Here is a 25,677-nt window from a genome sequence, read left to right as displayed (position 1 = left end):
AAGTTATAAAAGAGGTGTAGAATGCTATGTCTGCCCCATCCTACTTTCGTGTTTCTTTGTTTATTTGGGGGTCATTGATGAGCAACGAGGCAGAGTCACAATAAAATAGGGATAAGCTACAGAAGTCAGGACTAGAAAGAATTAGGGTACAGAATACAAAGAACCAAGGGCCTGATATACAAATCCCTTTCATGGTTGCACACCCTGTGCTTTCAAATTCACTCAATTTGCAATCGCAAAAGTGTTTTTTTTTATGCTCCACAGTCTTTTTACGTGTCAGACAAATCTATCTGACTCAAAAAACGCGATTCAGGCACTCTTTTTGAATCAGGAAAAAAGGAGGGGGGGGGGGGGGAGTAGAAAAAGATCCCCTCCCATTTCTGATGCCTTTCTCCCAGTTACCAACAGTGGAGAGAAACAAATCCTGTCCACACGCTTAAACAATAAGTGGACCTGAAGTCAGGTGTGTGTGAATAGGCTTTATGAGTCAGTACATATAATAATAGCGAACCGACACGTGTTTCGTCACACCGTGAAGGAGATTTGACTCATCAGGGCTGTACAACTTGGGCGTAATCAAGGGCGTGGTGGTGGTTCAAGAGTAAAGCCAACCACGTGTGCATTGAAAAATAATAAAGGTATGCCCTGTTCGTTTGGAAGGCGAGATCATAGAGTCCAGACGGGTACGTCCTACACTCTAACAGGGACCTAAGAAGGAAAGGAACGCACTGGTATGTGCGGGCGTGCAGCGTTCTACAGACTGTAGTATTTCTTCCATGGCACAAGCATCCGCGTTGATTCCAGCACCCGGACGATTACAAGATCATCCGAAAAGACCGTACCAACCAAACAGGAGGCGGCATCGCCATCGTCCATAAGAATACCATCAGAATCATGACCAGCTTCGACGACTACCTTGCAACCGCCGAACACCTCCACTTCCAGATCCACACCGACCCCAGGACCACACTTAGAGGCACCCTCATCTACAGACCACCAGGAACCCGTAAACAATTCAACGAAGACATCACTGGCTTCATCAGCCCACATGCCCTCCCCTCCGAGAACTACATTCTACTGGGAGACTTCAACTTCCACCTAGAAAAGAAAAACGACTGCAACACCACCACCCTTCTGGACAACCTGGCCAATCTCGGACTCAAACAACTTGTTGACACCCCCACCCACTTAGCCGGACACACGTTCGACCCCATCTTCACCTCCAGCAAACACATCTCCTTCAATCATACCACAGCTCTCCAGTGGACGGACCACAGCTGTGTTCACTTCAGCTACAAAACTACCATGACTCACATTCCCCCACAACCTGTTCCTCGAAGAAACTGGAACAAAATCACCACCGACCAACTCCTCACATCGCTCAACCAAAACCCTCCAGCCCTCTCATCGGACCCAAACGAAGCTGCCACCAAACTCAAACAATGGATCACTCACAGCGCTGACGAATTAGCACCCCTAAAAAAACACCAGATCAAACAAGGTAGCAAAAAGGCCCCCTGGTTCAACGATGACCTTAAGAACTCCAAGAAATTATGCCATACTCTCGAAAAAACATGGAGAAAAAACCCAACCACTGACAACCTGACCACCTTCAAGGCAGCCACCCGCAAACACCACCAATTGATCCGATCCACCAAGAAATCAGCATTCAAGGATCGACTCGACAACAACGCCCACAACAGCAAGGAACTATTCAACATCGTCAAAGAATTTACCAACCTCCCAAGACCTCTGCGACTCGTTATCCTCTTTCTTCTACAACAAAATCGCCGACATACATAACAGCTTAAAGAACATTTCGAAAGAACAGCCCACCCCACCCCACCCACTTCCAAACCCGAACCGCTCTCTAACAACCTTAGCGCCTGGAACCCAATCACCACTGAAGACACCATTCGACTAATGAACTCCATCCATTCAGGTTCGCCAACTGACCCCTGTCCTCACCACATCTTCAACAAAGCAGACTCCATCATCGCACCCCATCTCCGTGATGTCATCAACTGCTCCTTCAACTCCGCTACCTTCCCAGAAAGCTGAAAACACGCCGAACTCCGTGCCCTCCTGAAGAAACCCACAGCTGACCCCTCTGAACTTAAGAACTACCGCCCCATTTCCCTCCTCCCATTCCCTGCCAAAGTCATTGAGAAAGCCGTCAATAGCCAGCTCGCTGCCTTCCTTGAATCCAACAACTCCCTCGACCCCTCACAGTCCGGCTTTAGAGCCAAACACAGCACCGAAACCGCCCTCATTGCAGCGACAGATGACATCCGAACGCTACTGGACAACGGAGAAACAGTTGCCCTCATCCTACTCGACCTCTCCGCCGCCTTCGACACAGTCTGACATAGCACCCTCATACAACGCCTCAGCAACGTTGGAATACAAGGAAAAGCCTTAGACTGGATCATCTCGTTCCTCGCCGGGAGAACCCAGAGAGTCCGACTCCCCCCATTCAAATCGGAGTCCACCGAAGTCATCTGCGGAGTACCACAAGGATCATCACTCAGTCCCACCCTCTTCAACGTTTACATGAGCCCCCTCGCTTCCATCGCACGACAACACAACCTTAACATCAGCTCCTACGCTGACGACACCCAGCTGATCCTTTCCCTCACCAAATACCCTAACACCGCCAAAACCAATCTTCATGAAGGCATGAAAGAAGTAGCCGAATGGATGAAAAACAGCCGCCTAAAACTTAACTCAGACAAAACGGAAGTTCTCATCCTAGGATCTTCACCCTCTGCCTGGGACGACTCTTGGTGGCCATCGGCCCTGGGCACAGCACCCATACCCACAGACCATGCACGCAACCTGGGCTTCATCCTAGACTCCTCCCTCTCGATGACCAGACAAGTTAACGCCGTCTCATCCTCTTGCTTCAACGTACTCAGTATGCTAAAAAAAAAATCTTCAGTTGGATACCCACCGAAACAAGAAACACGATCACCCACGCATTGGTCACTAGCCGACTGGACTATGGAAACACCCTCTACGCCGGAACCACAGCCAAATTACAGAAAAAACTCCAACGCATCCAAAACGCATCTGCCAGGCTCATATTGGACATCCTTCGCCAAGCTCACATTACCGGCCACCTTAAAGACCTCCACTGGCTTCCCGTCAACAAGAGAATAACGTTCCGTCTCCTCACCCACGCTCACAAGTCCCTCTACAAACTAGGACCCGAATGCCTCAACACACGACTGTCCTTCTACACACCCACCCGCCAACTACGATCCTCCAACCAAGTGCTTGCCACAATCCCGCGCATCTACAGATCCACCATGGGAGGAAGATCCTTCTCCTACCTGGCAGCCAAGACCTGGAACTCTCTCCCCACTCACCTCCGCCTCACACAGAACCACATTTCCTTCAGAAAGGAACTTAAAACCTGGCTATTCGATAAATAATGCACCCCCTCCCATAAGCGCCTTGAGACCCTCTGGGTGAGTAGTGCGCTATACAAATTTCTGAACTTGAACTTGAACTTGTCATCTGTGCCAAGAGCATACCAAAGATTGCAAGTGTTCAGGAGAAGAGGGTACGAGCCTCAATCCATCTGCAGCATGCGCCAATATTCTGTGCTTTGCATGTAGTTAAGTCTCCTCACCACCTGGACGTCACTGGTGTTTTGCACTTTTGGTCACACAGAATGGTGCTCAGCAAGCTCTGTAGGGTGTCCGGCAACACTCAGAGGTTAAGCCCTGGTCAAAGGATGTCATTCTTGGGTTTATTCTTCTTGTGCCAAGTTGATGCTATGAGTTTCATGAAATGGGCTTGTACAAACCTTATAAACTGCTCCTTCGCAGATGGTAGTTTGTCAGAGTTCTATCTGAGGTTCCCAAACTAAAATGAAGTAGAATCTTTTCTGGTGATATCAGTTCCTGTTTGAGTTACATGTAAGGAGGCATTGATTAGTAGTGGATACCTCACAACTCATTTGCTGCCTTATTTTTGTTCCATTCTTCACCCCTTACCACTATTTTAGTTCCTGACTTGTGGTTCTTCTAGTTGGTACTTCTACAGGATCTGCTCCTAGAAATCATTGTGTGGCTCTTTCCAAAGGTCATATGCACAGTGCCTTTTAACGTGAATCCTTCCATCTTATCAGTTATTGTATAGGTCACTGTCCTCTCAGCCTGTAGGATGATCAGCTTTACCCGGCGATTCATTTTTTATTAAATTACCCTTTGTTCTCCATATCTTTTCCTCAATTGCACAGATGCTGGGCCCAAGAATAGTCCAAGTATTACACCCTGGGGTGGTTCCCTAACATTGAGTTATGGTCAATCATTCTCAGTGAAGATGCTACTATAAGCTTTTCATGAACCTGGTCAAAACCACTTGTATATCATCTCTCTCGGACATTTACAAGCACACCCAGTGAGTCTGTCAAATTATCATTATTTTGCCAACACTATCTAGAAGCTTCGTTGACCACCTCCTGTTCTGCAAAAGGCTCTTTTTCAGCAGCATGATGCTCTCTAGTGGTCACACCTGCCACTTTCTTCTGTATTACAGTGAGCTTTGGTATCAAATCTTTTCTCATCATTCTTTACATTTTATACAGCATCTCTTTGCCAACTTTATCCCTTTTCTACTCTCTGAGAGTCATATTCTTCCTTTCGCAGATACTCGGTTTGGCTACTCCTTTCACAACACTGCTTAACTCGAGTTGCTGCTTGAATGATCAAAGAGACTGCAGCAGTATTTACCATTCGCTTTCATGCTTATGGAAACTTCTGAAGTGTCTTCACGTTCATTCTGTATTGGTTTTAGAACCTCCTGTAACAAATCTGAAGAGTGTCTCATGGGTAATGGTGAACATATTAGCAAATATACTTCCCTATATACTTCGCTCCTCAATAGGTGGGATCATTCCCAAGGCATATAGAAAGGTTTCCATTTTTTTTTTTTCAGGTTTCATTGGAAGATATACGCTGTATAGTTAGCTAATTTTGCTGGCAATCAAGCGGGCGGTTTGGCCTACTATTATGCAGTTACCGCTGCAGCACTGCTAAGCATATTACGAGTTTCCGGACTGCAACACTTTTCATGTAGGTGAAACCTAGAAAATTAATATTGGTAAGAAGAGTTAATCGAAACTGTTGTCATGGAGAGCAGTGATGGAGCGAGGGTAGAAACAAAATTTTGTATACCCCTCGTGAAGTCTCCTTCCCATAACAGTCACAGAAACTAATTGAGTGGTTTGAAATACTAATCAACCTAGAGTAAAATTGCACCTACACAAGTACACGTGGGAAACTAAATTTTCTTATGTTGCAACTATAATTAACTAATAAAATGATTCCATCGTGTCCTAAACTAACAAGCAGCTTTAAAAGAATTCAAAAGCGGCATGAAAGTGCTTTTTGTTTGTCCATTTGTGGCAGAAAAAGGAAGATGGGTAAGAAAATCATGCATAATTTTGCTTTTATTTGCTCGGTAACAACTAACAGGGATACCTTAGTAAAGGGGGAGGTAAACAGAATGGGTTTTAATTCAATAATTAATAGCTATTTGTGTTTGTTTCTATGATAGTTCCCGTGTGGGCCTCTGCGGCCTGTAGAAAAATGGACGTTTGCATGACATCGAGTTTGAGGCGTATTACGCATGGGCAGAGCTGTAATTGAAAACTGCAGATGGAGCTTGCAAAGCCTCTAGGTGAATGAGACGGGTCAAGGACAAACTGCCCTGGAACCCTGAATGACTGCCAACAAAATGGAAGTCGGTAGTGAAATCATGGGAAAGAAGAGTAAAATTGCAAATTGAGGACACGAGTGACATGAATATTTACCAAGACAATGACCATATTGAAAATTGCTGAAGTTGCGGAAGCCGAGATGAGCTTAACCTCGTCCACCCCTTGAAAGAACCAATCAGAGACGTTCGGGACCCAAAATGTTTCAGAAATTTAGATAGTTCAGTTAGTGGAAAGGATATAAAAGAAGGCGTTCCGAGGAGGTAAAAAACGTCTTTCCTGATGTATCCTGACATGCTGCCGGAATGCTGATTGATTCCTGATGCGTAAGAACTTTGTCGTTTTTCTTGAGATTTTGAACTTAGCCTGAATGGGAACGGAGTCTTTAGGTGAGGTTGATAGTTAGGGAAATTGAATTATGAACTTGGGAACTATCAGGTCTTCTTTCTAAAATAATAGTGTCCTTTGAATTTAAAATACATGTCCATTTCTGAGCTTACATTTAATAAATCAAATGTTTGAGATTCATGATTTAAACATGAATTCAGTATACTTTAATTTTGCATTAATAAATTAAGTCATGACAAAGAATTTTTGCTGAATAAAAATTAGATTAATGAAGAATTAAGCTGGTCTTGTACATCCTTAGCCTAATTTTTTACTAGCAGGATCCATCGTAACGGATGGTGGTGTGTCTGAATAAACTGAGTTAATACTAGAACCATGGTAAAAGAATTTAAACTGCAGATGTATATTTTGTAAATAGCTTAGATGAATTTAGACATTACGCTATGATGCAGCCGCTCTCCTTTGAATCACACCAATCCATGAAGTAGAGGGAAAGTGTGTAGAGGGAAATCATTGTTATGGGCCCCACTGATGAGTAATTGTGGTAAATGTGACTTCAGGGAAAGGTGATGAGGATTTTAGAGATTATTTCCAGAGGGGCGCTGCATCAGCAGCAGGTGTGGAAATAGAAGCTATCCATCAATACATAACATTTACCTAGATAGGCCACTTAAAGGACCTTAAAAGTGAAAGCCATTGAAATCTTTCCAGGCCTTAGATGATTTGATAAATTGTAAGGTTCTGTATTCAGGATGGGGTGGAGAAGAAGAAATAAGCATAGGTATAGACCCAAAACCAAGTCTTCTTTGTGCAGGCACTCAGGCTCAGAAACAAGCCCTTCCCCATCCTTTACACACACACACACACACACCTATTCATAGCAAATTAGAAACACATTTGTTGTTTCAGTCTGTCTGATACAGAAAATTGACAAGAACCTCGAGTGGTTACAGCATCCTCCCTTCTCACCCTCACCATGACGCTCCTCTACCCAAAGCAGTCTGCAGTTGAGACCGGTTGTTATATTTGTACCGTGCCTTGAATTAAGTAAATATATTTGAGTAACAGTTTTAGGTCTGCAAGTTTTGGTCAAACCATCCTGACAAAACCCAGCTTATGAAACTCCAAAATTAAAAAGAAAACGAATATCAATTTTGGGAAATGTCATTATGATAAATACCAATTAGATGAAAATCTGTTGATTTTAATGGAAAGATAGGCCTGAACCTGGCTGAAATTAAACAATTTCTCATACAATTCCTAGGCTTTACAAACTGTAAGAATAGATCATTAAAAACTAACATCAAGAACATGAAGCGGTTAGAGTGAAAAAGTAGTCACTGCAGTCTTTCATTTAGGACTATATGAAAAGGAGAAGAACGTGGCAGAGAAGCAAAGCAGAAGAATAGAAAAAAATGTGGTAGAGGCTGAGGAGCCATGCCTTCTACCTTTTTCCCCCCCAAACAAGGAGAGTCGGGAAACTAAGGTAAGTCTGACAGACACTCTTTTTGTCCAGGTCAGGCGGCAAGGAGCTAGACATGTGCAAAATGTGCGGGCTCCTGCTGCCTGAGCCGAACTTTGCCATGCTGAGGATTTCACAGCCCTGTGGGTGTGACCTCGTCAGCCAACAAAAGCGCCTCCAGGCCCTCCCCCTCATGACGAGGGGGAGAATCACTAACTGCCTTGGACCTGGGCAATTTAGTTATAAGCCCTGAAGTGCCCATGGTTGAGTGTCTCACCACAGAGTGGGGTGGGGTCAGCAACTCTCACCGACCCCATCCCAGTCTGATGAGAGAAGGGCTCCGGTCTCTTCTTATTGGCTGACCCAAGTTTGGCCAACGCAAGAAGTAGCAGTCCCAACCCTTCTGGGACCTCAGAGGCTACGCTCCCGGAGAGCTGCAGTGAAGGTTAAACGAGCTTTTTTAATGTTTGGTGCATTTGAGCGTGTATGTATGCATGACAGTATGTATGTGTATTTGAAAGTGTGAGTGTTGTGAATGGGTTTTGTGTGTGTGTATGAATGCATGGTTGTCAGTGAGTGTGTATGTGTTAGTGTGTGGCCCCCTGCTCCCTCCTTGCTATAGTTACTGGCCGCCAGTGAAAGATGGGGCCTTCAAAGCCCCTGGGGGTTGGGCAAAGTTGAAGGAGGAAGGAGTGGTTGACTGAAGGTAGTCACCGCCATAGACAATTAGGAGGGTAGAAGAAAGGGGTGTAGGTCTTAAGTGGGCACTTTTAAAAGGCATAAGGAAGTAAGAATGAGAAACAAAGTAAGGCAAACCTTGAGCTGGAATGCCAACAAAAACAAAAAAACAGCAGTAGATGGGGAAAAAAATGAAATTATTTTTTACCAAGTAAGGCAATCACCAGGTTGGTTTTAGTAGCCTGGTGAATGGCATCTTAGGTTAAAAAAAAAGTTAAAAAAGGTCCGAAGAAAATGGTTCATCTGAGCCAGTTCAGTCAGTTGTTTTTTTTCGGAACACAAATACAACTGATTATTTCGCCATTCCATAAGAAGTGCTCTTCAGCCCCCTTTTCAGAAGACCCGTTATATAAATTCACCACAAGAAATAAAGTAGGGTGCAATTAGCCCTCATTAGCTAATGCTTCACTTGCGAATAATCCTTAAACAAACTCGGATAATCATATTTTGCTAAAATATGGATTACCCTAAAGAACAATGCAACCCTCATGAGATGCAGACTATAGAAGCAATATTTCCCCACTACTTCTTACCAGAAAGCGTTGATCCAAGATGGGCAGTGTGCCATTATGGGATTCACAAAACTTTTGACTTTCGTCCCAAGTCTTCTTTTCTTCTGAGTAGAAGTAACATGTTCCATTAGTCCAAATCCAGTCCATAGGACAAGGAAGAAGTGAAGCACCTGTTGAAAGATGGGTATTCAGAAAGCTCAATACCTTTCCACTATATCTCACACTATTAAACAACTTCCTATACTGAAGGCTTTGACGAACATCTGTTCACACATCTGAAGTGGAGTTTGGAGCAAGCTCCTCCCGGACCTTAGTGAGTGCATTAGGAGAGAATTAAGGTAACCAGTTAGAAAATACATTTTAGAACAGTAGTGTAAATAGTGAACACATAATAACTGCTCATGATCTAAAACAATGCAAGCAGCTCCAAATGGAAGATATGGGCGCTCCTAGAGAGCCAACTTACCAAATTATAAGTGCAATATGCTTTTAATTTATTGGGATTTATATATTGTGGTCCATTCTTACCTGTCAGTGTGTATATATTTTCAATATAGCAACATATTTTTTTGCATTTTGAATCCTCTTTAACAATTATTTTCATGGGAGGGGCTTGGCTTAGATGCCAATAAAGACTGCCGCTTAGCCCCGGGGCTTCGCAACACACCAGTACCTCCGTCGCTTTTCCTATCGGCTTCCGCTATATTGTGTCCCTGAAATGGCTGGTTCATTGCAGGTAAGCGTCAAGAGACCAGATTTCTGACTTTCTGGAATTTCAGCATGGCAGTTTGGGGTTGGAACATCCGGTCAGCATATCCTGCACAGTTACGGCTGCCATTTAGAATTTTTTACCGCGTTTGCACATTTCTCCTCATACTTTCATTGAGTTGGAGTCGTTTTTATAAATACTTTTAAAAAAAATGCTCAACTTGTTCATTCTGAGTGGTGGCTCCAGCAACACTGTTTGAACTTTATGTTTATAATCTTTGAGCCATCTTCAGGAGTGGAGTCACTACTACTTTTGTATATCAGTCTTTTATTATGCTTTGCCTTTATTCACATTTAGGGGTTTCTTATTGGACTCAGTTGTCAAATGTAATTCATACATACCTTCTCTACTTTTTTGGTGCATGTGTCATTTATGGGCAGAGCTAAGAAACTTCTACATTCCAGTAAGGTGTCTCAGAACAATAGAGAAGACTCTGCTTGTTCATTTACAGGGTTTTTGGCTGAAGGTTCATGTGCATCTACTGATATGGCTCAACCTGCCTCAAGTGGTCACCTGTGCGCTTCCACTGTTAAAGCTACAGTTACCTTCTTCTGCCAATAAAAGATCCAAACAGGATCCTCCTTCATCAAAGTCATCTTCTCTTGTCTCTCTTCATACTATGTTCGAGAAAATGTGCACCTTACGACCCTTCCTTTAGCAAACAAATATCGACTATAAGTGGTCATCTGTGGAGTCTAGAATAACTTTGGGGGGGAAATGTGTTGATGATGTGCAGGAAAGTTCTTCTGAAATTACTGCTTCGGAGAAAGATGTTCTATTATTAAAAAGCTCTCCGAGGACCTAGGAAATAGAAATTGGTGTAATAACCTAAGTTTATGTTGTTTTCCAAAATGTATTGAGGGCGGAGACCCGGTCTGCTTTTTCACCTCATTTTTGTTGAAGCGTGTGTATTTACCTTCAACTACCAACTTTGCTTGTTTTCGTCATCTGCTCCAACAAGACCTTGGGGTGTCTTCACATTATTTTTGAAGTTTACCAACCATTTACAAGTTTCCTGAGCAGCTATGATTAAGAAGCAACTTAATTGGTCTCTCACAAGATATTTCAACTATAACTTTACGTGTAGAAAAGACTTTCTGGATTTGCATCCTACATTACGCTCTATAGTTGCACGTTACGGATTGTTTTATCCTTGCACGTTGAAAGTTACATTTCAAAATCCCACTTCAAATTTTGAAGATCCAGCACATCTCAGAAAATGTATTCAGTCTCAGTCGATGATGTCAATGGACACTGCTGGTACTTTCTTCTCAACTGCTTTTGCAAATTGCTACTGTGTTTTTACTGACTGCTTCATAGGGTTGTTCATTGTTAACTTTTATTGTTTGTTTGAACTAACTCTTCTCAATGTTCTTGTAGATCTTCAAGAGTCTTCTGTTATCAGTTTTATAATGGTTCCTTATGATGTGCTGGTGTGGTGCGTTCTCCCTGGTTGGTCGTGCCATCTCGTGCGTCAACACGCTCTGTCCCTTTTTGGTTCCTGTTAGGTACATACTTCTGTCGTCCGTTTTGACATGTACTGTCTTCTTCTGCTCTATTTGCTTCTTCTTCCCAGTTGTTTCCTCTGCTCCCTTTTCTTTACTTCTTTTCTCTATCAGGTTGTTGAGTGTTGGAAATGGCCCATTTTGCAGGATTATCCCCAAACTTTTTGCTTTCTCCTCCTATTTCCCCCTGACCTGCTTGTGTTGGTTTTAGGACTCTGGGCACTTTACCACTGCTAATCAGTGCTAAAGTTCATATGCTCATTGTGTTATGGATTGGTGTTTCCATGATTGGATATTTGATTTATCTGTTAGCCCCTATTAAAGTACACTGCATGTTCCAGGGCCGGTGAATCAAATGCTACCCGGGGGCCTGCCGCGCTGGTTGTGTCACCCCCGTGAGTGGCCCTGAAAATGGTAACTCAGACCTGCTATTGAGGGTCTGCACACAGTTTGTTTCTGCCATGTCGACTTGGCCAGTGCACATACTGGCCGGTCCCTAACCTTCCCTTTGTGTACATGTCAGAGATCCCTCAGGTAGTCCCAAGGTACCCCTGTGGGCAGGGTGCAGTGTATGTGAAAGGTAGGACATGCCCAGGTGTGTGTGGCATGTCCTAATAGTGAATTACAGCCAATTTCGTTTTTCACTATTGCAAGGATCTCAGTTCCCCATAGGACAGAATGGGAGGGTTGTTTATAACATCTTATAAACAGAACTGGCTCAGTGGATTTGGTAAGAAAATACAATTTAGTATGCCTGAACTCAGAATCTAAAGATACATCTTTTAGTGAAGGTGATTTTTTACATTCTGTGTTTGAAAATACCACTTTTAGAAAGTGGGTATTTTCTAGCTCAGTCATCCTGTGTGCCTCTGCTGGAATGTGGATTGCCTGTCTGGGTTTTGGATGACAGAAGGCTGGGTGCCGGAGGGGCTCCAGTTAGTCTAGGGCCTGGTCTGCCTCTGACAATGCCGTCTCCACCTCCTGCCAGGAAATCGCACCAGAGAAGGCAGAACTGGTTCTGGCCGGGCACAGACACCCTCTGTCTGAAAGATCAAAGGATTTTTGGATACAAATAATAGTGCCCCGACCCCTGAACTTTAGAACTCATCGGGAACAAGAAGACTGCCAAGAAGAAGAGCCGGAGAAGGTGCGAAAAGGAACGACTGCTTTGCTGGGTGCTTTGCTGAGCTGACCTTCAGTGGCTGCTTCTGTCTTGGGCAGTGAAAGATCTGGACTAGACTTTCTGCAACCTAGTTTGTGAGTCTCTCCAAGGGCTTGAGGTAGAGCTTGCCCCCTGTTCACAAAGTCTCAGGAACAGCAAAGACTTCAAGTTATTTGACCGGCAACACTGGGGACTGAGTGCTTTGTGCTGCAACCCAATGAACACCAACTTGACTACATCTACAACGCCACTGCTGACTCAGTGTCCTGAAGGCACTGCAGAGGGCACCACCGCAATGCCACACCACAACCCTGGTCGCACCAACGCTGCCTGTTGATGCCGCCACTGAGCTGCTACTTGCACCATGACCTGTGGGCACCACGACCTGTGGTCATCGCACTCGGCACCACCTCACTTCACGCCGAGACGTTGGCACCACAGAGGGCACTGCCACATTACCACACCGCAACCCTGGTCTCACAGACGCCGCCAGTTGATGCTGCCACTGAGCCGCGGCTTGCACTGCGACCTGTGGGCACCACACTCTGCACTGCCTTGATTCATGCCAAAGCTTTGGCACCACAGAGAGCACCGCCGCAAAGCAGCACTGCGACCCTGGTGTCACCTACGAAGCCTGTTGATGCTGCCACCGAGCCGCTGCTCACACCGTGGCCTGTGGGCACCGCACTCTACACCGCCTTGCTTCACGAGGACGCCTTGGCCTTTCTGACGCCGCCACTACCCAACGAAACACACGCCGCTCCTTGCACCGTGGTTCGAGGGCACCGCTCGTAAGTCACACGGCGCACCACCCTCATCCTGCTCCACAGACTTTCCCTACCGACGCCATCAACTCCAGTTCCTCAGCTGACGACAGTGCTTCAGCAACGATGGCACTGCTGCACCGGCGAGCACCACCTTCATCTCGCACCACGACCCTGATCTCACTGACGACTCCATCTGATGCCATCACTGAGCAGCTGCTCGCACCGCGACCTGGGGTCACCACTGCGCTTCGCACTGCAGCACCAGACGCCTGCCGGCACTCCTGATTCCATCAGAGAGGAGCTCGACCAGCAACGCAAGTGACTTCAAGGGCCTCAACGCCCTGCATTTCTCAAAGGTACTATTTGTGGGTCTTCCCGACACCGTAGCTGGCCCGCAACCAGCCAGAATGGTTGGATTTGTTGTTCACAACACTGTGGTAGCCCAGATGGAGCTATCCACACAAGGAACACTTTTTAATCGGCGTATTTTTGGAACTGTGAACTTTTAAGTATAGTGTTGTGGATTTTCATTGTTTTTGGTCTGGTCTTAATTATTTGAAAATATTGGATATTTTTCTAAACTGTTGTGGTGTCCCTTTGTGGTGCGTACTACTGTTGGTTATGTGCAAATGCTTTACAAACTGCCTCTAAAATAAGCCTGGCTGCTCGTGCCAAGCTACCAAGGAGGTGAGCAGGGGTTATTTTAGAAGTGTAACTCCCTTATCCTGACTAGAGTGGTGGTTTTTGCCTGGCTTTTGCCCATGCCCTAGCCTACCAAAAATCCCATTTCTAACACTGATCATATAATTTTCTATGTACATGTTACTTATAATAATCAGAGTAATATCTTGGAATGTGAAGGGTTTGGTTAATCCTGTTTAAAAGCAGAGAATTATTTTGCATTTAGCTCCCTATAACACTGATTAAGGCATTTTACAAGAGACTCATCTTACAGAAGAAGACGCATTAAATCTCAAATAATATTGGGTTGGTTTAGTTTTTGTTTTGCTTACATCTATGAAGAAGAATGGAGTAATTCTCTTATGTCATAAAATGCTAAACTGCAGTGATGGCCGGTGAACGTTGAAAGTGGATGGATGTTCCGTTTAACCCAGCAGACTGTAAATTTGGCAGCCATGGAAGGCAGATGGCATGCGTCAGGCCGCTCAGTCAGCTTGACAATCGAGGCCAGGCATACATGTACTCACCATATTCAGCTGGGTCATGGTGTTTTTCCCAGAAGTGTCTCTCAGGCCAGACTGCAGCTAGTTGAAGGAAGCAGTGAAATAAAAACCAAAGGAAACAGTACTTGAAATCCCGCCTCCTAATTTCATAGGCTGACAGTATCAAGGGTCAGCCAGTCAAAGGAGGAGGCTAGATCCTAGAAGGATATTCTGAGCCACTTCATAGCTCAGGGCGAGCGGAGTATTCAACCGAAGCCCTGGAAAAACTGCTGCTTTAGGTAGCACCTGCTTGCCCTCACCACTGCCTCACAGACGCACACTATGCATGCATGATTTGGGCAGTATTGAAGTTGTCCACTTCACATGCACAGCGTGTTTGTACACGGCTGTACTGCACTGTGTAAAGAAGAAGATGATTAACCATGTGAGTTGAATCCAGTAATCCTTTATTCCAGTATTAGGGTAACAGAGACAACGAAGGAAGACCTCCACCGGCCAACAACAATCTCCAACTACCGTAGAGCCCGGCTACCAATTCAACCATCAACATTCTTCCACCACTCGTGACCCACACATTCTACAACCTCACGCGGCACTCATACCAACACCCACTAGCCCATACCACACACCTTCCTCCTTCAATAACATACACAACACAGGACAAAAACCACAAAACATATCCTAATTTGAAATCAGCAAAATGAGCAGGCATCCTCCTCATCCTGTTTCCACGGCGTAAAACATTAGTTTAGACTGTACCAAAACTCACACCCTCAACATTGGAACTAAAGCTAGCATTCCCTGCCACTCCATTGTTCCTATGATTCCAGCTACTACTCCCTTCACCACAATCATCTCCCAACATGTACCCCCTACATCCTTCCTCAGTTGGCACTCTATCACACAGTGCACCATCCTGGTCATTGCAAAAACTTAACTGACGGAAATTCCATTTTCTACCATCTTCCAACTCAACAGCACTTCCACACATCCTCCGCACTCTCAAAGGCTTTGACCACACACTTTCACCCTTCAAAACACTCCTAGGATTCCTCACTCGGTTCTCGATGAACCTTGCTTTTCGTTTCCGGACCAGATAGAAATGCTTCAACATGGCTAGTTTTGGGTCAAATACCATCCTTAGATATGACGTGACCAAGGTATTCCACTTAATGTTTACCAAATACACACTTTTCGTTCCTAAATGTAAGTCCATGTTCCCTAAGAGCTCTCAAAACTGTATGCAAGTACTTGTAGTGAAGTTCTTTATTCTTCCCAAAAATCAGAATGTCATCTTGGAAAACCTTTGCACCTTCAATCCCACGCAATATTCTTGACATTTCCCTTTGAAAAACAGCTGATGCGCTAGCTAGTCCGAACGGCATGCGCCGATATCTAACATGCCTTCAGAGGTAATAAATGCTGCACAATGCTTTGAACTTTCATCTAATTAAGTTTGATGATATGCACTTGCTAAGTCTATTTTGGAAAACCACAAGGAACCCCCAACATAAGATGTTAATTCTTGTAAATTAGGAAGGGGAAATGTATCAACCCAAATGGCTTCATACACTTCAAATCTACACATAAATGTAAATCACCATTGGATTTAAGGGAAATGACCACCGGAGAAACCCAGTCCGAGCTCTCAACTGGCTCTATGATTTCGTCCTTGCACAATTTAAGAATCCCTTGTAACTTTCCACAATAATTGATAGGAACATTTTTGAGTTTTTGTCCTATGGGACACACACTTTCTCATAGAACAATCTTATGTTTAAATTTAACCATTTTACCTATGCCATCAGTGAAAACATCAGAATACATTTTCTTCTGAGTGGCGTATTCATTACTAGATTGTGGGTCTTCACATTCATTTCCATTCTCAATAGCAAATACAGGACTCTCCAATCTAGCATCAATCTTAATGCCTAAATCAGCAATATGTGGCCAGCCTAATATGGTCGCACTTTTTTGGCCACATAAACCTTGTACCGACAACTTAATTCCAAAGCATACATTTGCCCATACATACCCTTCTAACGGAATCTAATGGCCGGAAAAACTGCCAGGATTCACATCAGGCTCCAAAAATGTCCTACTGGGCCATAGTTTCCTAAATAGCTCAATGCCCATAATTGTGTACCATGCACACAAATCCACCATAGTATTTACTTCCACTCCGTCAATACACACCATACATGTGGGTCATTTTTTAACCTTGCTTATAACTACCTCTAGTTTATCATGGATGCTAAATACTTCTCCAACTACCTCCAACTCATCATCATGCACCTCGTCTTTAATAAATGTAACGTTATTCTTAAAACTATGACATACTCTACTGAAATGACCTTTCTTCTTGCATGTAGTACATACTTTATTTAATGCTGGGAACAATTAGAGTTAGCTAAATGGCTACGAGGACCGCATCTATAACACACAAATCTTCCCATGACTCCAGTGCCTCCAGCTTTGCTTCTAACTTTACTTACACTTGCTCCTAAAGATTCTCTTATTTATAGATACTTTATGAAACCAAATTCCTCCTCTGCAAAAACTAAGATAGAATTTACTTGGAAAGCAGACTTAGGGGATGTGACTGGAGTATCCAATTATGGAATAAAATTCGATCCAGGATATTTAAAGTTTCGCGAACCGCTTCTAGCACCCAGACCCTATTCTTTTTGTATGATAGACTATATCACACACCTGCCTCTGTTGGTAATTTTTCAAAGGGTACCAAGAAGGCCTGTAGGTCATGTAGACATTCAAATGGAGATTTATTAGATCTCCTTTTTTTCTGTCCTCCTACTGGTGGTTTTTGGAGGAAAATGTAGTCTCAACTTCAACAATCTCTAATCTGCATAGTCTTATGTTCACCTCTTTGATTTTTTTAGGTAGTTTATCTAATGTTGTTATGTTACGGTCCAATGACAAAGGTTTATTTGATCGTATGATAGCATTAGTTTTTCAGCAAATCGCTTCCAATTGGAAGTGTTCAACAAGTATATCTTTTTCTGCCTGGTGGAACAATGTTTGTCCTTATCATAGGTTAGATGTTGCATTTTCTTCTTCGTGTAGACTGCAGATTAATAGAGACTTATATTGGATGACTTTAACTAATTATTTGTATATTCTTGCTAAACAGCATGTTATGGATACTCGTTCTGAAAACTTTAATCTTGAGTAAATTGTAATTATCTCTGCTTTTTTGTGACATATCTTTTGTATTAATGTTCGTGTATTATAAAAAAAATGTAATACATGCTGCATTCCGATCATCAATTGTGTATGGATATCACATTTTTTCCCTTTTCCCTCCCTCCATTTTGTAAGTCTCCTTTTTCCCTTCAGAATATACAAAAGTATAAACAGATTTTCTGTATTTTATGTTGTTAAACATGCATTGTTTTGACTTTTCTATCTCTTTAGCTAGGTATTTTAATGATTTTCTGTATTTTATGTTGTTAAACATGCATTGTTTTGACTTTTCTATCTCTTTAGCTAGGTATTTTAATTATTTTATAATTGTTACTTTTTATAGAGCTAATTAAACTCAAAAACAATTATTTTCATGGTAAACAACTGAAGGGCCGATTCCGATGTCGGACGGACCGGAGTCCGTCTAACAGTCAGAACCTGGAACTGTACGACCTCTTTAGTCAGTTCCAGACCTGCAAGTTGGATGCAACCGAACCCTGTTCAGTTGCAACGCTATACAATGGGAGTATGTATTCCAAAAGGAATGCATGCTCGCATCATTAAGTGCAGTTCATCCCTTCACCCTGTGGCAGGCACCCCAAGGTGCCTGCTACTGGGTGTAGGGATCAAAATGGGGGCACCATCTGTGTCCCCTAGGCCACTATTTGGCGACCTCACACCCATGGGGACCCTGCTGGGAGTCTAGAAAGACAGTTTCCCAATGCCTTTCTGTGTCAGAAAAGCTCACTCCGAAAGGCAGTGGGAAACTGCCATCGTACTCCCTCGGCCGTAAAGAGTCGGCTGGGGGAGACTGAAAGTTTTCTGGACGGCAGACAGGCTGTCCGAGCCCGTCTGTAGCCATCCAGAAAACAGAGTCAGATTCCTTTCCGACTGAGCCCATCAGAATCGCTCGGTTGGAAAGGAATCCAGATGCGCAAGTCCGATGCAGTTAGGATGGCTCCGAACGAGGGTTGGTGCAATTCCTAACCGCATCGAAATCAGTCCCTAAATGTTATTGCTTTCTTCCCAGGCCCTGTTCCTTCCCATGCCTCCCACTTGTCTGATCTTCTGCCATTCTCTTAAATAATGTATCCTCAGACCACCCACATGGTCTCCTTCCGTGTCTTATGCCCTTATATCTGATCTTCTCTGCAAGACAGACTTTCCTGTCCAAGACTGGTGTGTTTCACCCATTACCGGAAGGTTCTTGAATGTCTGTCCGCTACATTTATTGCTGACATAATCACTGCTTCCCATCTACCAAAGTGCCTCTTGTGTCACATCATTATATCAGACATCCTCCCCATCACCATCACCATCAGCAGTTTGCCTAACATATGGTGCCACACTTGAACAAGGGTCACGTGTCTCCTGTTCTTCAACAGCATATCTGAAGGCTCCCTGCCAAGACTACGCACCCACATGCTTACAATACCCTCACTCCACCCAATACCTACACAAACATGACAGGTAGCTTCCAACTCTTTATCTATTTGTCCACCACAAATGCTCAGTGTTCGATTACCTCCCTCTAGCACACAGTGTACTCATTAACTTGTCAATGTCAAACGTTTTTATAGAGCGCCATTATCACCGCAAGGTCTCAAGGCACTTGCAGCATAAGAACCGGGTGGAAAGAGACAAACACTGAAAGGGCATCACAACAGAGAGAGACTGGCCACATGCTAGGGAAAAAGCCAAGTTTTCAAGGCTTTGCGAAATTGCTGATGCTCCTTAATTGAATGAAGGTGGGAAGGTAACTTATTCCAAAGGGCAGGTGCAAGAAATGAAAAGGAGCGTTGCCCATACCTGGAGGTTCGCACGCGAGGTTGCATTAGCAGAGACTTGAGGCTAGATCTTAAGGCCCTCTTGGGGGCATACCAGTTCAGTTTTTTTTAAGATACCGGGGCCCCTTTTTATACAATGGGTTATGGGTCAAACATAGGATCTTAAATTGACTTCTTTGCCGTATGGGCAGCCAGTGTAGTTGTTTCAAACATGGTGCGGACGCTGTTCTAGGTGGCAGATCCAGCACCAATCTTGCCGCCGTATTCTGCAAAGTTTGTAATTTGTGTACCCAATATCTCCCACCTCTCTATTAACAAGGCTTTTTTCACACTATTTGCTATCATTTTCGAATAAAAGCTCCAGCAATTTGGTTTTGGAAGCAAGTGCAAAAAAAAAAAAAAAGAATTTATTAGAAAACAGTAAAGAGAAATGACAATAACATTTTTAGCACCAATCTAGTATTTTTGTGTTGCTGCTACAGGCAGCTTTAATAGTCTGTTGAAAGGACCTGTTTTCAATATAGGTAAAGCAGGCTTTGGTTCCGCCCCTAAGTCATGATTGGTTGGCTTTGCTTTCTATCTCGGTTACCTTCACGTCATGCAATGACTTTCTTCAATATTGTGTTTGTCCCTCCCAGCAGCGTTTCAGTCTCCCAATTTTCCGGTTGACTTCCGTCCTTCCATTGCTGATGTTCGTTGCATTCATTGTCCTGCTTTCTCTTTTCCTGTAAAAACTGCATTAGAGTGCAGCTGCTATAATGCTCTCTCTTCCATGTGTTGCTTCCCCGTTCCCTCTTTACTGCCCCCCCTTGCTCAAAACACCGCTGAAAATAGTCATTGTTATTGGGATTTTGTAAAGGCAGCAATGGTCAGCTCGCTGAGCTATTCCATGCGCCTGCTGTTATTGGTTTCCCAGCTATGGTAAGAGTGAACCATGACACAGACCATATATATCAATGAACACGACTTTGTTACATATGGCATGCAAGTGAATCAATGTTTATCTAGTGTGCTATAAAACAAAAAAATACAGATTCATATCAATTGCTGAAAGGTCCAAAAAAGGTCACACTTTGATAAAAAAAAAGTTATAAATACCAGAATCTCCTTCCAAAACTGATTGTCCTGCCCACCAAGCTTCTGCAAAAGTTTGAGAGGTCTGAATTTATGGCTCAACAGGTGGAAATATAACTCATTAGTTCCTCTCCCACCTCGGCACCTGTAGACTGACCATTCTAACACCAGCTAGCTTGACTCCGCATTTTATGACCTTGAGATTGAAATACACGAGCACTTGCAATAACCCCTTTTGTGCTTTCATGTCGTGCACATAACCAACCAGCGGCGGCCACTTTTTCCTGTAATAGAAACCCCATTCAAGATGGCCATGCATGCATGCAGATTTGTTGTAATGTACTGGTGGCCATTTTGGCATTAACTAATGAAATGCCCAGGAACATTACCTAGGCCAATAGTTTGCTCTTTTACAGCCAAGATCTATTGGCTTTGCCAATGCTTGTTTATATTTTTTAAAACATTTTTAAAAACAAAGCAGGAACAGATGGGTAATAAATGTAGGAGGGAAAGTGCAACAATGACAAATACATCAGAAGAAATGTTCGGAAAGGGACATAGAAATTATTTTTTGCAAATCACCCACCCAACACACAGTCCATGTGATGCCTGTCCAATACTCTCATAACAAACACTCCAAACACCTAATTGCACATGCACACACACACAGTCCTGTTTAAGTACTCCTGACTTTAGAGACTCCTGAGACACATTATTGACACTCTGCACAGATGCACATTTCTGATTATTGATGCACATCGAACTAAACACACCGGACTATACACACTGGTGGGAAACGACATGTGACCATTACTGATACTCACACTCTACAAGTTTCTAATATACACACACTCTATAAGATACATACACCCGCCCACTCCACTTATAACATACAATCCAGAGTCAATGCTGGCTGTACACATTCTTGAAAAACACACTCTCCTGAAATGCAACACTTAACTCTAACATCAAAGGCAATACTCATGATCTCACCCTTGAAGTGAGATATACAAGCCTCACAAATGATATCACAAGCCAGATTAGACATCACAGTGTTGTAATTTAACCACTTGGATGCTAAGGTGTTTTATGGCTTCCCATTGAATTTCCATTGAAGTCAATGGAAACTCCATGACGAGCTGGGCTCGTCATGAGCGTCGAAGGGGTTAACAACGATTGGGTTGAGCGTTAGCAAAAGACATCTTAGTTCTAGCCGTTATCTTGGCATTTAACGGACTCCATTTTGTATTCATGGCAGCCATTTTGTCTGCCACATGCTACCTCGTGTCGACCATGTGCTTTGTCCTATCTTTCTGCTCATGACACTTGATTCTGCCCAGCAACAGGCTATTATTAGCGTCCCCTTGTTTTGCCGCTGACCGTTAGGGTCCACATCTGTTAGTGATTAGCCCTAGATTGGAATGTGTTAGCCGAAACCCCCAAGACTGTTAGCTCCTCCCACTGATCGATTGTGCCTCTCGATATTACCTTATATGTACATAAACTGTGCTCTTGTGCCTTGTACCGCCTTCTTTTGAGCCCCTGTGTGGGTATAAATAAACCATGCATCCCTAGTTCGGGGTGCTACTTCTTGCAATGCCGCAGGGTACTGTTTGAATCGTAGCACCACCTCATGAGGTGTAATAAATGTTATGTTTTCTATTTCCAGTTCCTGTGCCAACTTCTTTCGTTTGGTCTGAAGACTTTGTGCAGAGAAGGTCGAACCCCTTGCACTAGCGGGCCTGGCTGAGGCCTGTACGACAACAGTACCATTAACAATAACAATGAGCTGATTATGAATATAATATTATTCATTGGTTTCAACGCTTTTAAGTTTTGTTACTCATTGTTATAAATAGCGAGAAGGCATTAGCATTGCATATGCTGTGTAGGTTATGGTTGATATGGCTATTGTGCGAGTTTTTTATTAGGGAGGTAACCATGACTGGTGAATTTCAGTAACTTAAAGGTTCTGTTTCATAACCATAACTACACTCTAACTGTGTTTTTAAGTAAATTATAAACGTTTAAAGAAAAATGTGTTATGGTATTTGGACCATCCCTAAACATAACTTCACTTTACATTTAGTTTACTCAGCCAATTTGTTGTCTTTATGATATACTGAATTGAACTTCTATCAAAGTATTCTCTACCCCACTGTACATGGAACATCATGTCACAACTTGTTCTGTGTGTCAATCATTCCCTCACAATATTAAGATCTAACTAATTAATAATTCACTTTCTCAACACACTGTATGCTCTGTTATCCCAATTTTCTGGGTCTTTTAGTGGTGGTAAGAGTTTGTTTACCTATCTCATAGTCACATAGTACCAGCCTGAGCAAACAGAGACATGCATATGCATTGCTATTTGTAAGTGATTCCAGATCCAAAGTTAGAGAAATTCCATTTCAGTCAAGTCAGCAACAATACTGTGATCAATGTATTTTCAAGATTTCATGTGAGTCAACAATACTTACATGATTGTAGTCCTTGGGTTTCCTGGACAACGTGATCTTTCAGGTTATTGTCTTTACTTGTATTGTGCACTCTCACTGGGCAAAAAACAAACACAAATTAATTTTTAGAGTCCAAAATTAAAATCTGAATAGTCCTAATTATTTAAAGGATCAAGACTGAAAGCTTTCAAAGAAAGTAAATGTAGCTGTAAACGTTTGTTTGAACTCAAAAAGAGAATGCATGAATTTTAGCAATGCTTTCTTTGATACAGTGGGATTAGGTTTATAAAAAGACAAGCAAAACAAAAAACCTTTTTATTTTTCATCTTTCTGACATCGATATTGCTGGGGAGCTTCAACCTTTCACAAAAATTGTGAACAGCTCATTGTTTTTAACTGGACAAGATCAGTTAGAGTGTGGGATGTTTTGTATTATTGCGGTTTTATAATTAGATTTTTTAAATACATAACACGAGCATAGTAATCACTAGACTACGAATAGAAACTGGGACAATTTCTTTTGAAATAGATATTCCCCCCAAAAAATCCTTAAAAGTTTTTGAAATTGAAAGGAGAATGAATAAATGAGTGGAATTCAAAACATTTCTGCAATATCCTCCCTAAAATCCCAATTTATTGATTTGTTTCTCTGTTCACTTCATCCTGTAATGGTAAAACACACAAAAGGTGATGGAGGAATGCTTGCAATTTGTCTAACTATTGATGATTGCTCGGGTTGCATCCCAACCACGGATTAGAAAAATATGGAACACTGGAACCCCCAAGCACACTTAATAAATTACAGGCATTATGTTTGTTTCCCTAAATTCTGAGAAGCTCAAAAGGAACATCCCGCTCAAATCCTGTAAGATTTTCAGAAATACATAATTACTACAGTACACTTCCAAACACAGGACAACAAACAGGATTTATTGATAAGAAATGTTCCAAGTCAGGGAGTATTTAGATACACAGTCTACAATTGTAAGTGGACTGAACAGATTGATTAAAAAATAACATTGATGTACTGCCACAATGACGCACTCCGTTCCAATAGAGAAGGTTTTCACAGCAGTGCATTTGGTTGTCTTTAAAAATAGGTCTGATTCAAGATTAAGAACACATGAATGTCTTCATTTACCAAAGTGCCTTACAGGTATAAAATGTCACGTACCAGGGCATTTTCAACGTGGCAAATTGTGTGTGTTGGAGTCTCATAGGGAAACCCTAGTGTCCTCCCAAATCTATCACTAAACTCCAGTCTGAAACAGGCCATGTATTCACAACAAATCAGGAGAGAGAAGTGTGGTAGGACAAATGCAGTGTCCTAAAACACCCAGGCAGGGGATGCAGAAGAATTGTCCTGGCATCGGGTTTGCTCCCTTTCAAGTGTGCCAAAGTTTTAGATGTGCTTCAGACAGACCGGTCAGGCAACATTTGACACTGCTGTTCCAGCAAGATAAATAATAATAATAATAATAATAATAATAATAATAACAACAACAACAATAGGCACATTTATAAAGCGCATGGTTACACTCGGCAAGTGTGTCCCCGCGTTGCGGTGCAACTGCACAGATTGCCACAGCCCAACCTAGGCAATCCTAACTATCCTGGTGGAAGAGATGCGTCTTCAAATGTTTTCTGAAGGTGCCCTCCTGGGCCTCCATCCGTAGACTCAAGGGAAGTCTGTACCATTGCTGGGCAGCCAGCAGTCGGAAGGAGCGTCCACCCATCCTTGCTCTCTTAATAGCGGGAATACACACCAAACCCGCCCCACCTGATCTCAGTTGGCGCGTTGGGGCATAAGGGGTGAGTAACTCAGACAGATATGAAGGAGCTGTACCCTGAATAATATGATGGCATACACACAGTGCCTTAAACAGGACTCTCTCTCTTATCGGCATCCAGTGGAGTAGTGCCAATGCTGCCTTCGATGAGGCCTTCCTGAGGCGCATGAGAACCAGATGCGCTGCATTCTGTAACCCCTGGAGTCTAAGCATACACTTAGTCGGGGCACCCAGGTAAAGAATGTTGCCATAATCCAGGCATGATGTCACCAGGGCATGAACCATGGTCTTCCTGGCTGTGGTAGACAACATGTCCAGGGTTTTGCAAAGGGCCCGCAGGACTCCAAAACAGGCGCCTGCCACACGCCTGGTTTGGTACTCCAAGGAGAGCCTTGTGTCCAGCCACACCCCCAGGTTCTTCACATGAGTGCAGGGCACAGGGGTGGACCCCAGACTCTGGGGCCACCAAGCCGATGACCACACCGACGGGGCTCTCCCCACCACAAGCACCTCAGTCTTATTGCCATTCAATTTCTGGCAGTTGTTAGCCATCTACGAGGCCAGCTCTTGAAGGCATGCCACGAAATTGGAGGCTGCCGTATCCGGTGCCCGTGTTAGGGAGACCGCCAGCTGAGTGTCATCGGCATAGGACACGACCCTGTTCCCAAACCCATCAGCAATCTCCGCTAGTGGAGCCACGTAGAGATTGAACAGGGTCGGTCTCAGGGTTGATCCCTGCGGCACCCCCTGTCTTAATTTGATGACTTTCGAATATTGGGATCCCTGCCTCACCTGAAAGATGCGCACCGACAGAAATGATTTCATCCAACTCAGGGCACTACCACACACACCTCCTTTCCTCAGACACTGCACCAGAGTGTGATGAGCAACAGTGTCAAAGGCGGCACTTCACTCCAACAGGATTAAGGCCGCCGTCTGACCTGCATCCACATATTGCCTGATAGTTTCTGTGGCAAAGAGCAGGGCAGATTCAGTCAAGTAACAGGCCCGGAATCCAGACCGAGTGGGATGCAGAAGATTGAATTTCCCAATATGCGCCGTCAGCTGCATATTTACCACTCTCTCCGCAACCTTTGCGAAGTATGGTAAAAGAGAGATTGGACGAAGATTGTCCAGTTGGTCTGGGCCTATATGAGGTTTCTTGGGTAGCGGGAGGACCACTGC

General features: G+C 43.5%; 1 protein-coding gene across 1 annotated transcript in view; it reads right to left on the bottom strand.

The window, feature by feature from the left end:
* Positions 1–25,677, bottom strand: part of LOC144767822 (NKG2-D type II integral membrane protein-like) — a 46,247-nt gene that overhangs the window by 9,516 nt on the left and 11,054 nt on the right. Inside the window, exons 3-4 of the mRNA XM_078651200.1 lie at positions 22,724–22,798; positions 8,810–8,958 (exon numbers count right to left, since the gene is read on the bottom strand). Coding sequence (XP_078507326.1) covers positions 8,810–8,958; positions 22,724–22,798 — 224 coding nt within the window. The remainder of the gene's footprint in view (positions 1–8,809; positions 8,959–22,723; positions 22,799–25,677) is intronic.

This window comes from Lissotriton helveticus, chromosome 7 (genome assembly GCF_964261635.1).
Source record: "Lissotriton helveticus chromosome 7, aLisHel1.1, whole genome shotgun sequence".
NCBI classification, from domain to species: Eukaryota; Metazoa; Chordata; class Amphibia; order Caudata; family Salamandridae; genus Lissotriton; species Lissotriton helveticus.
This window is presented reverse-complemented; position numbering and strand designations above follow the sequence as displayed.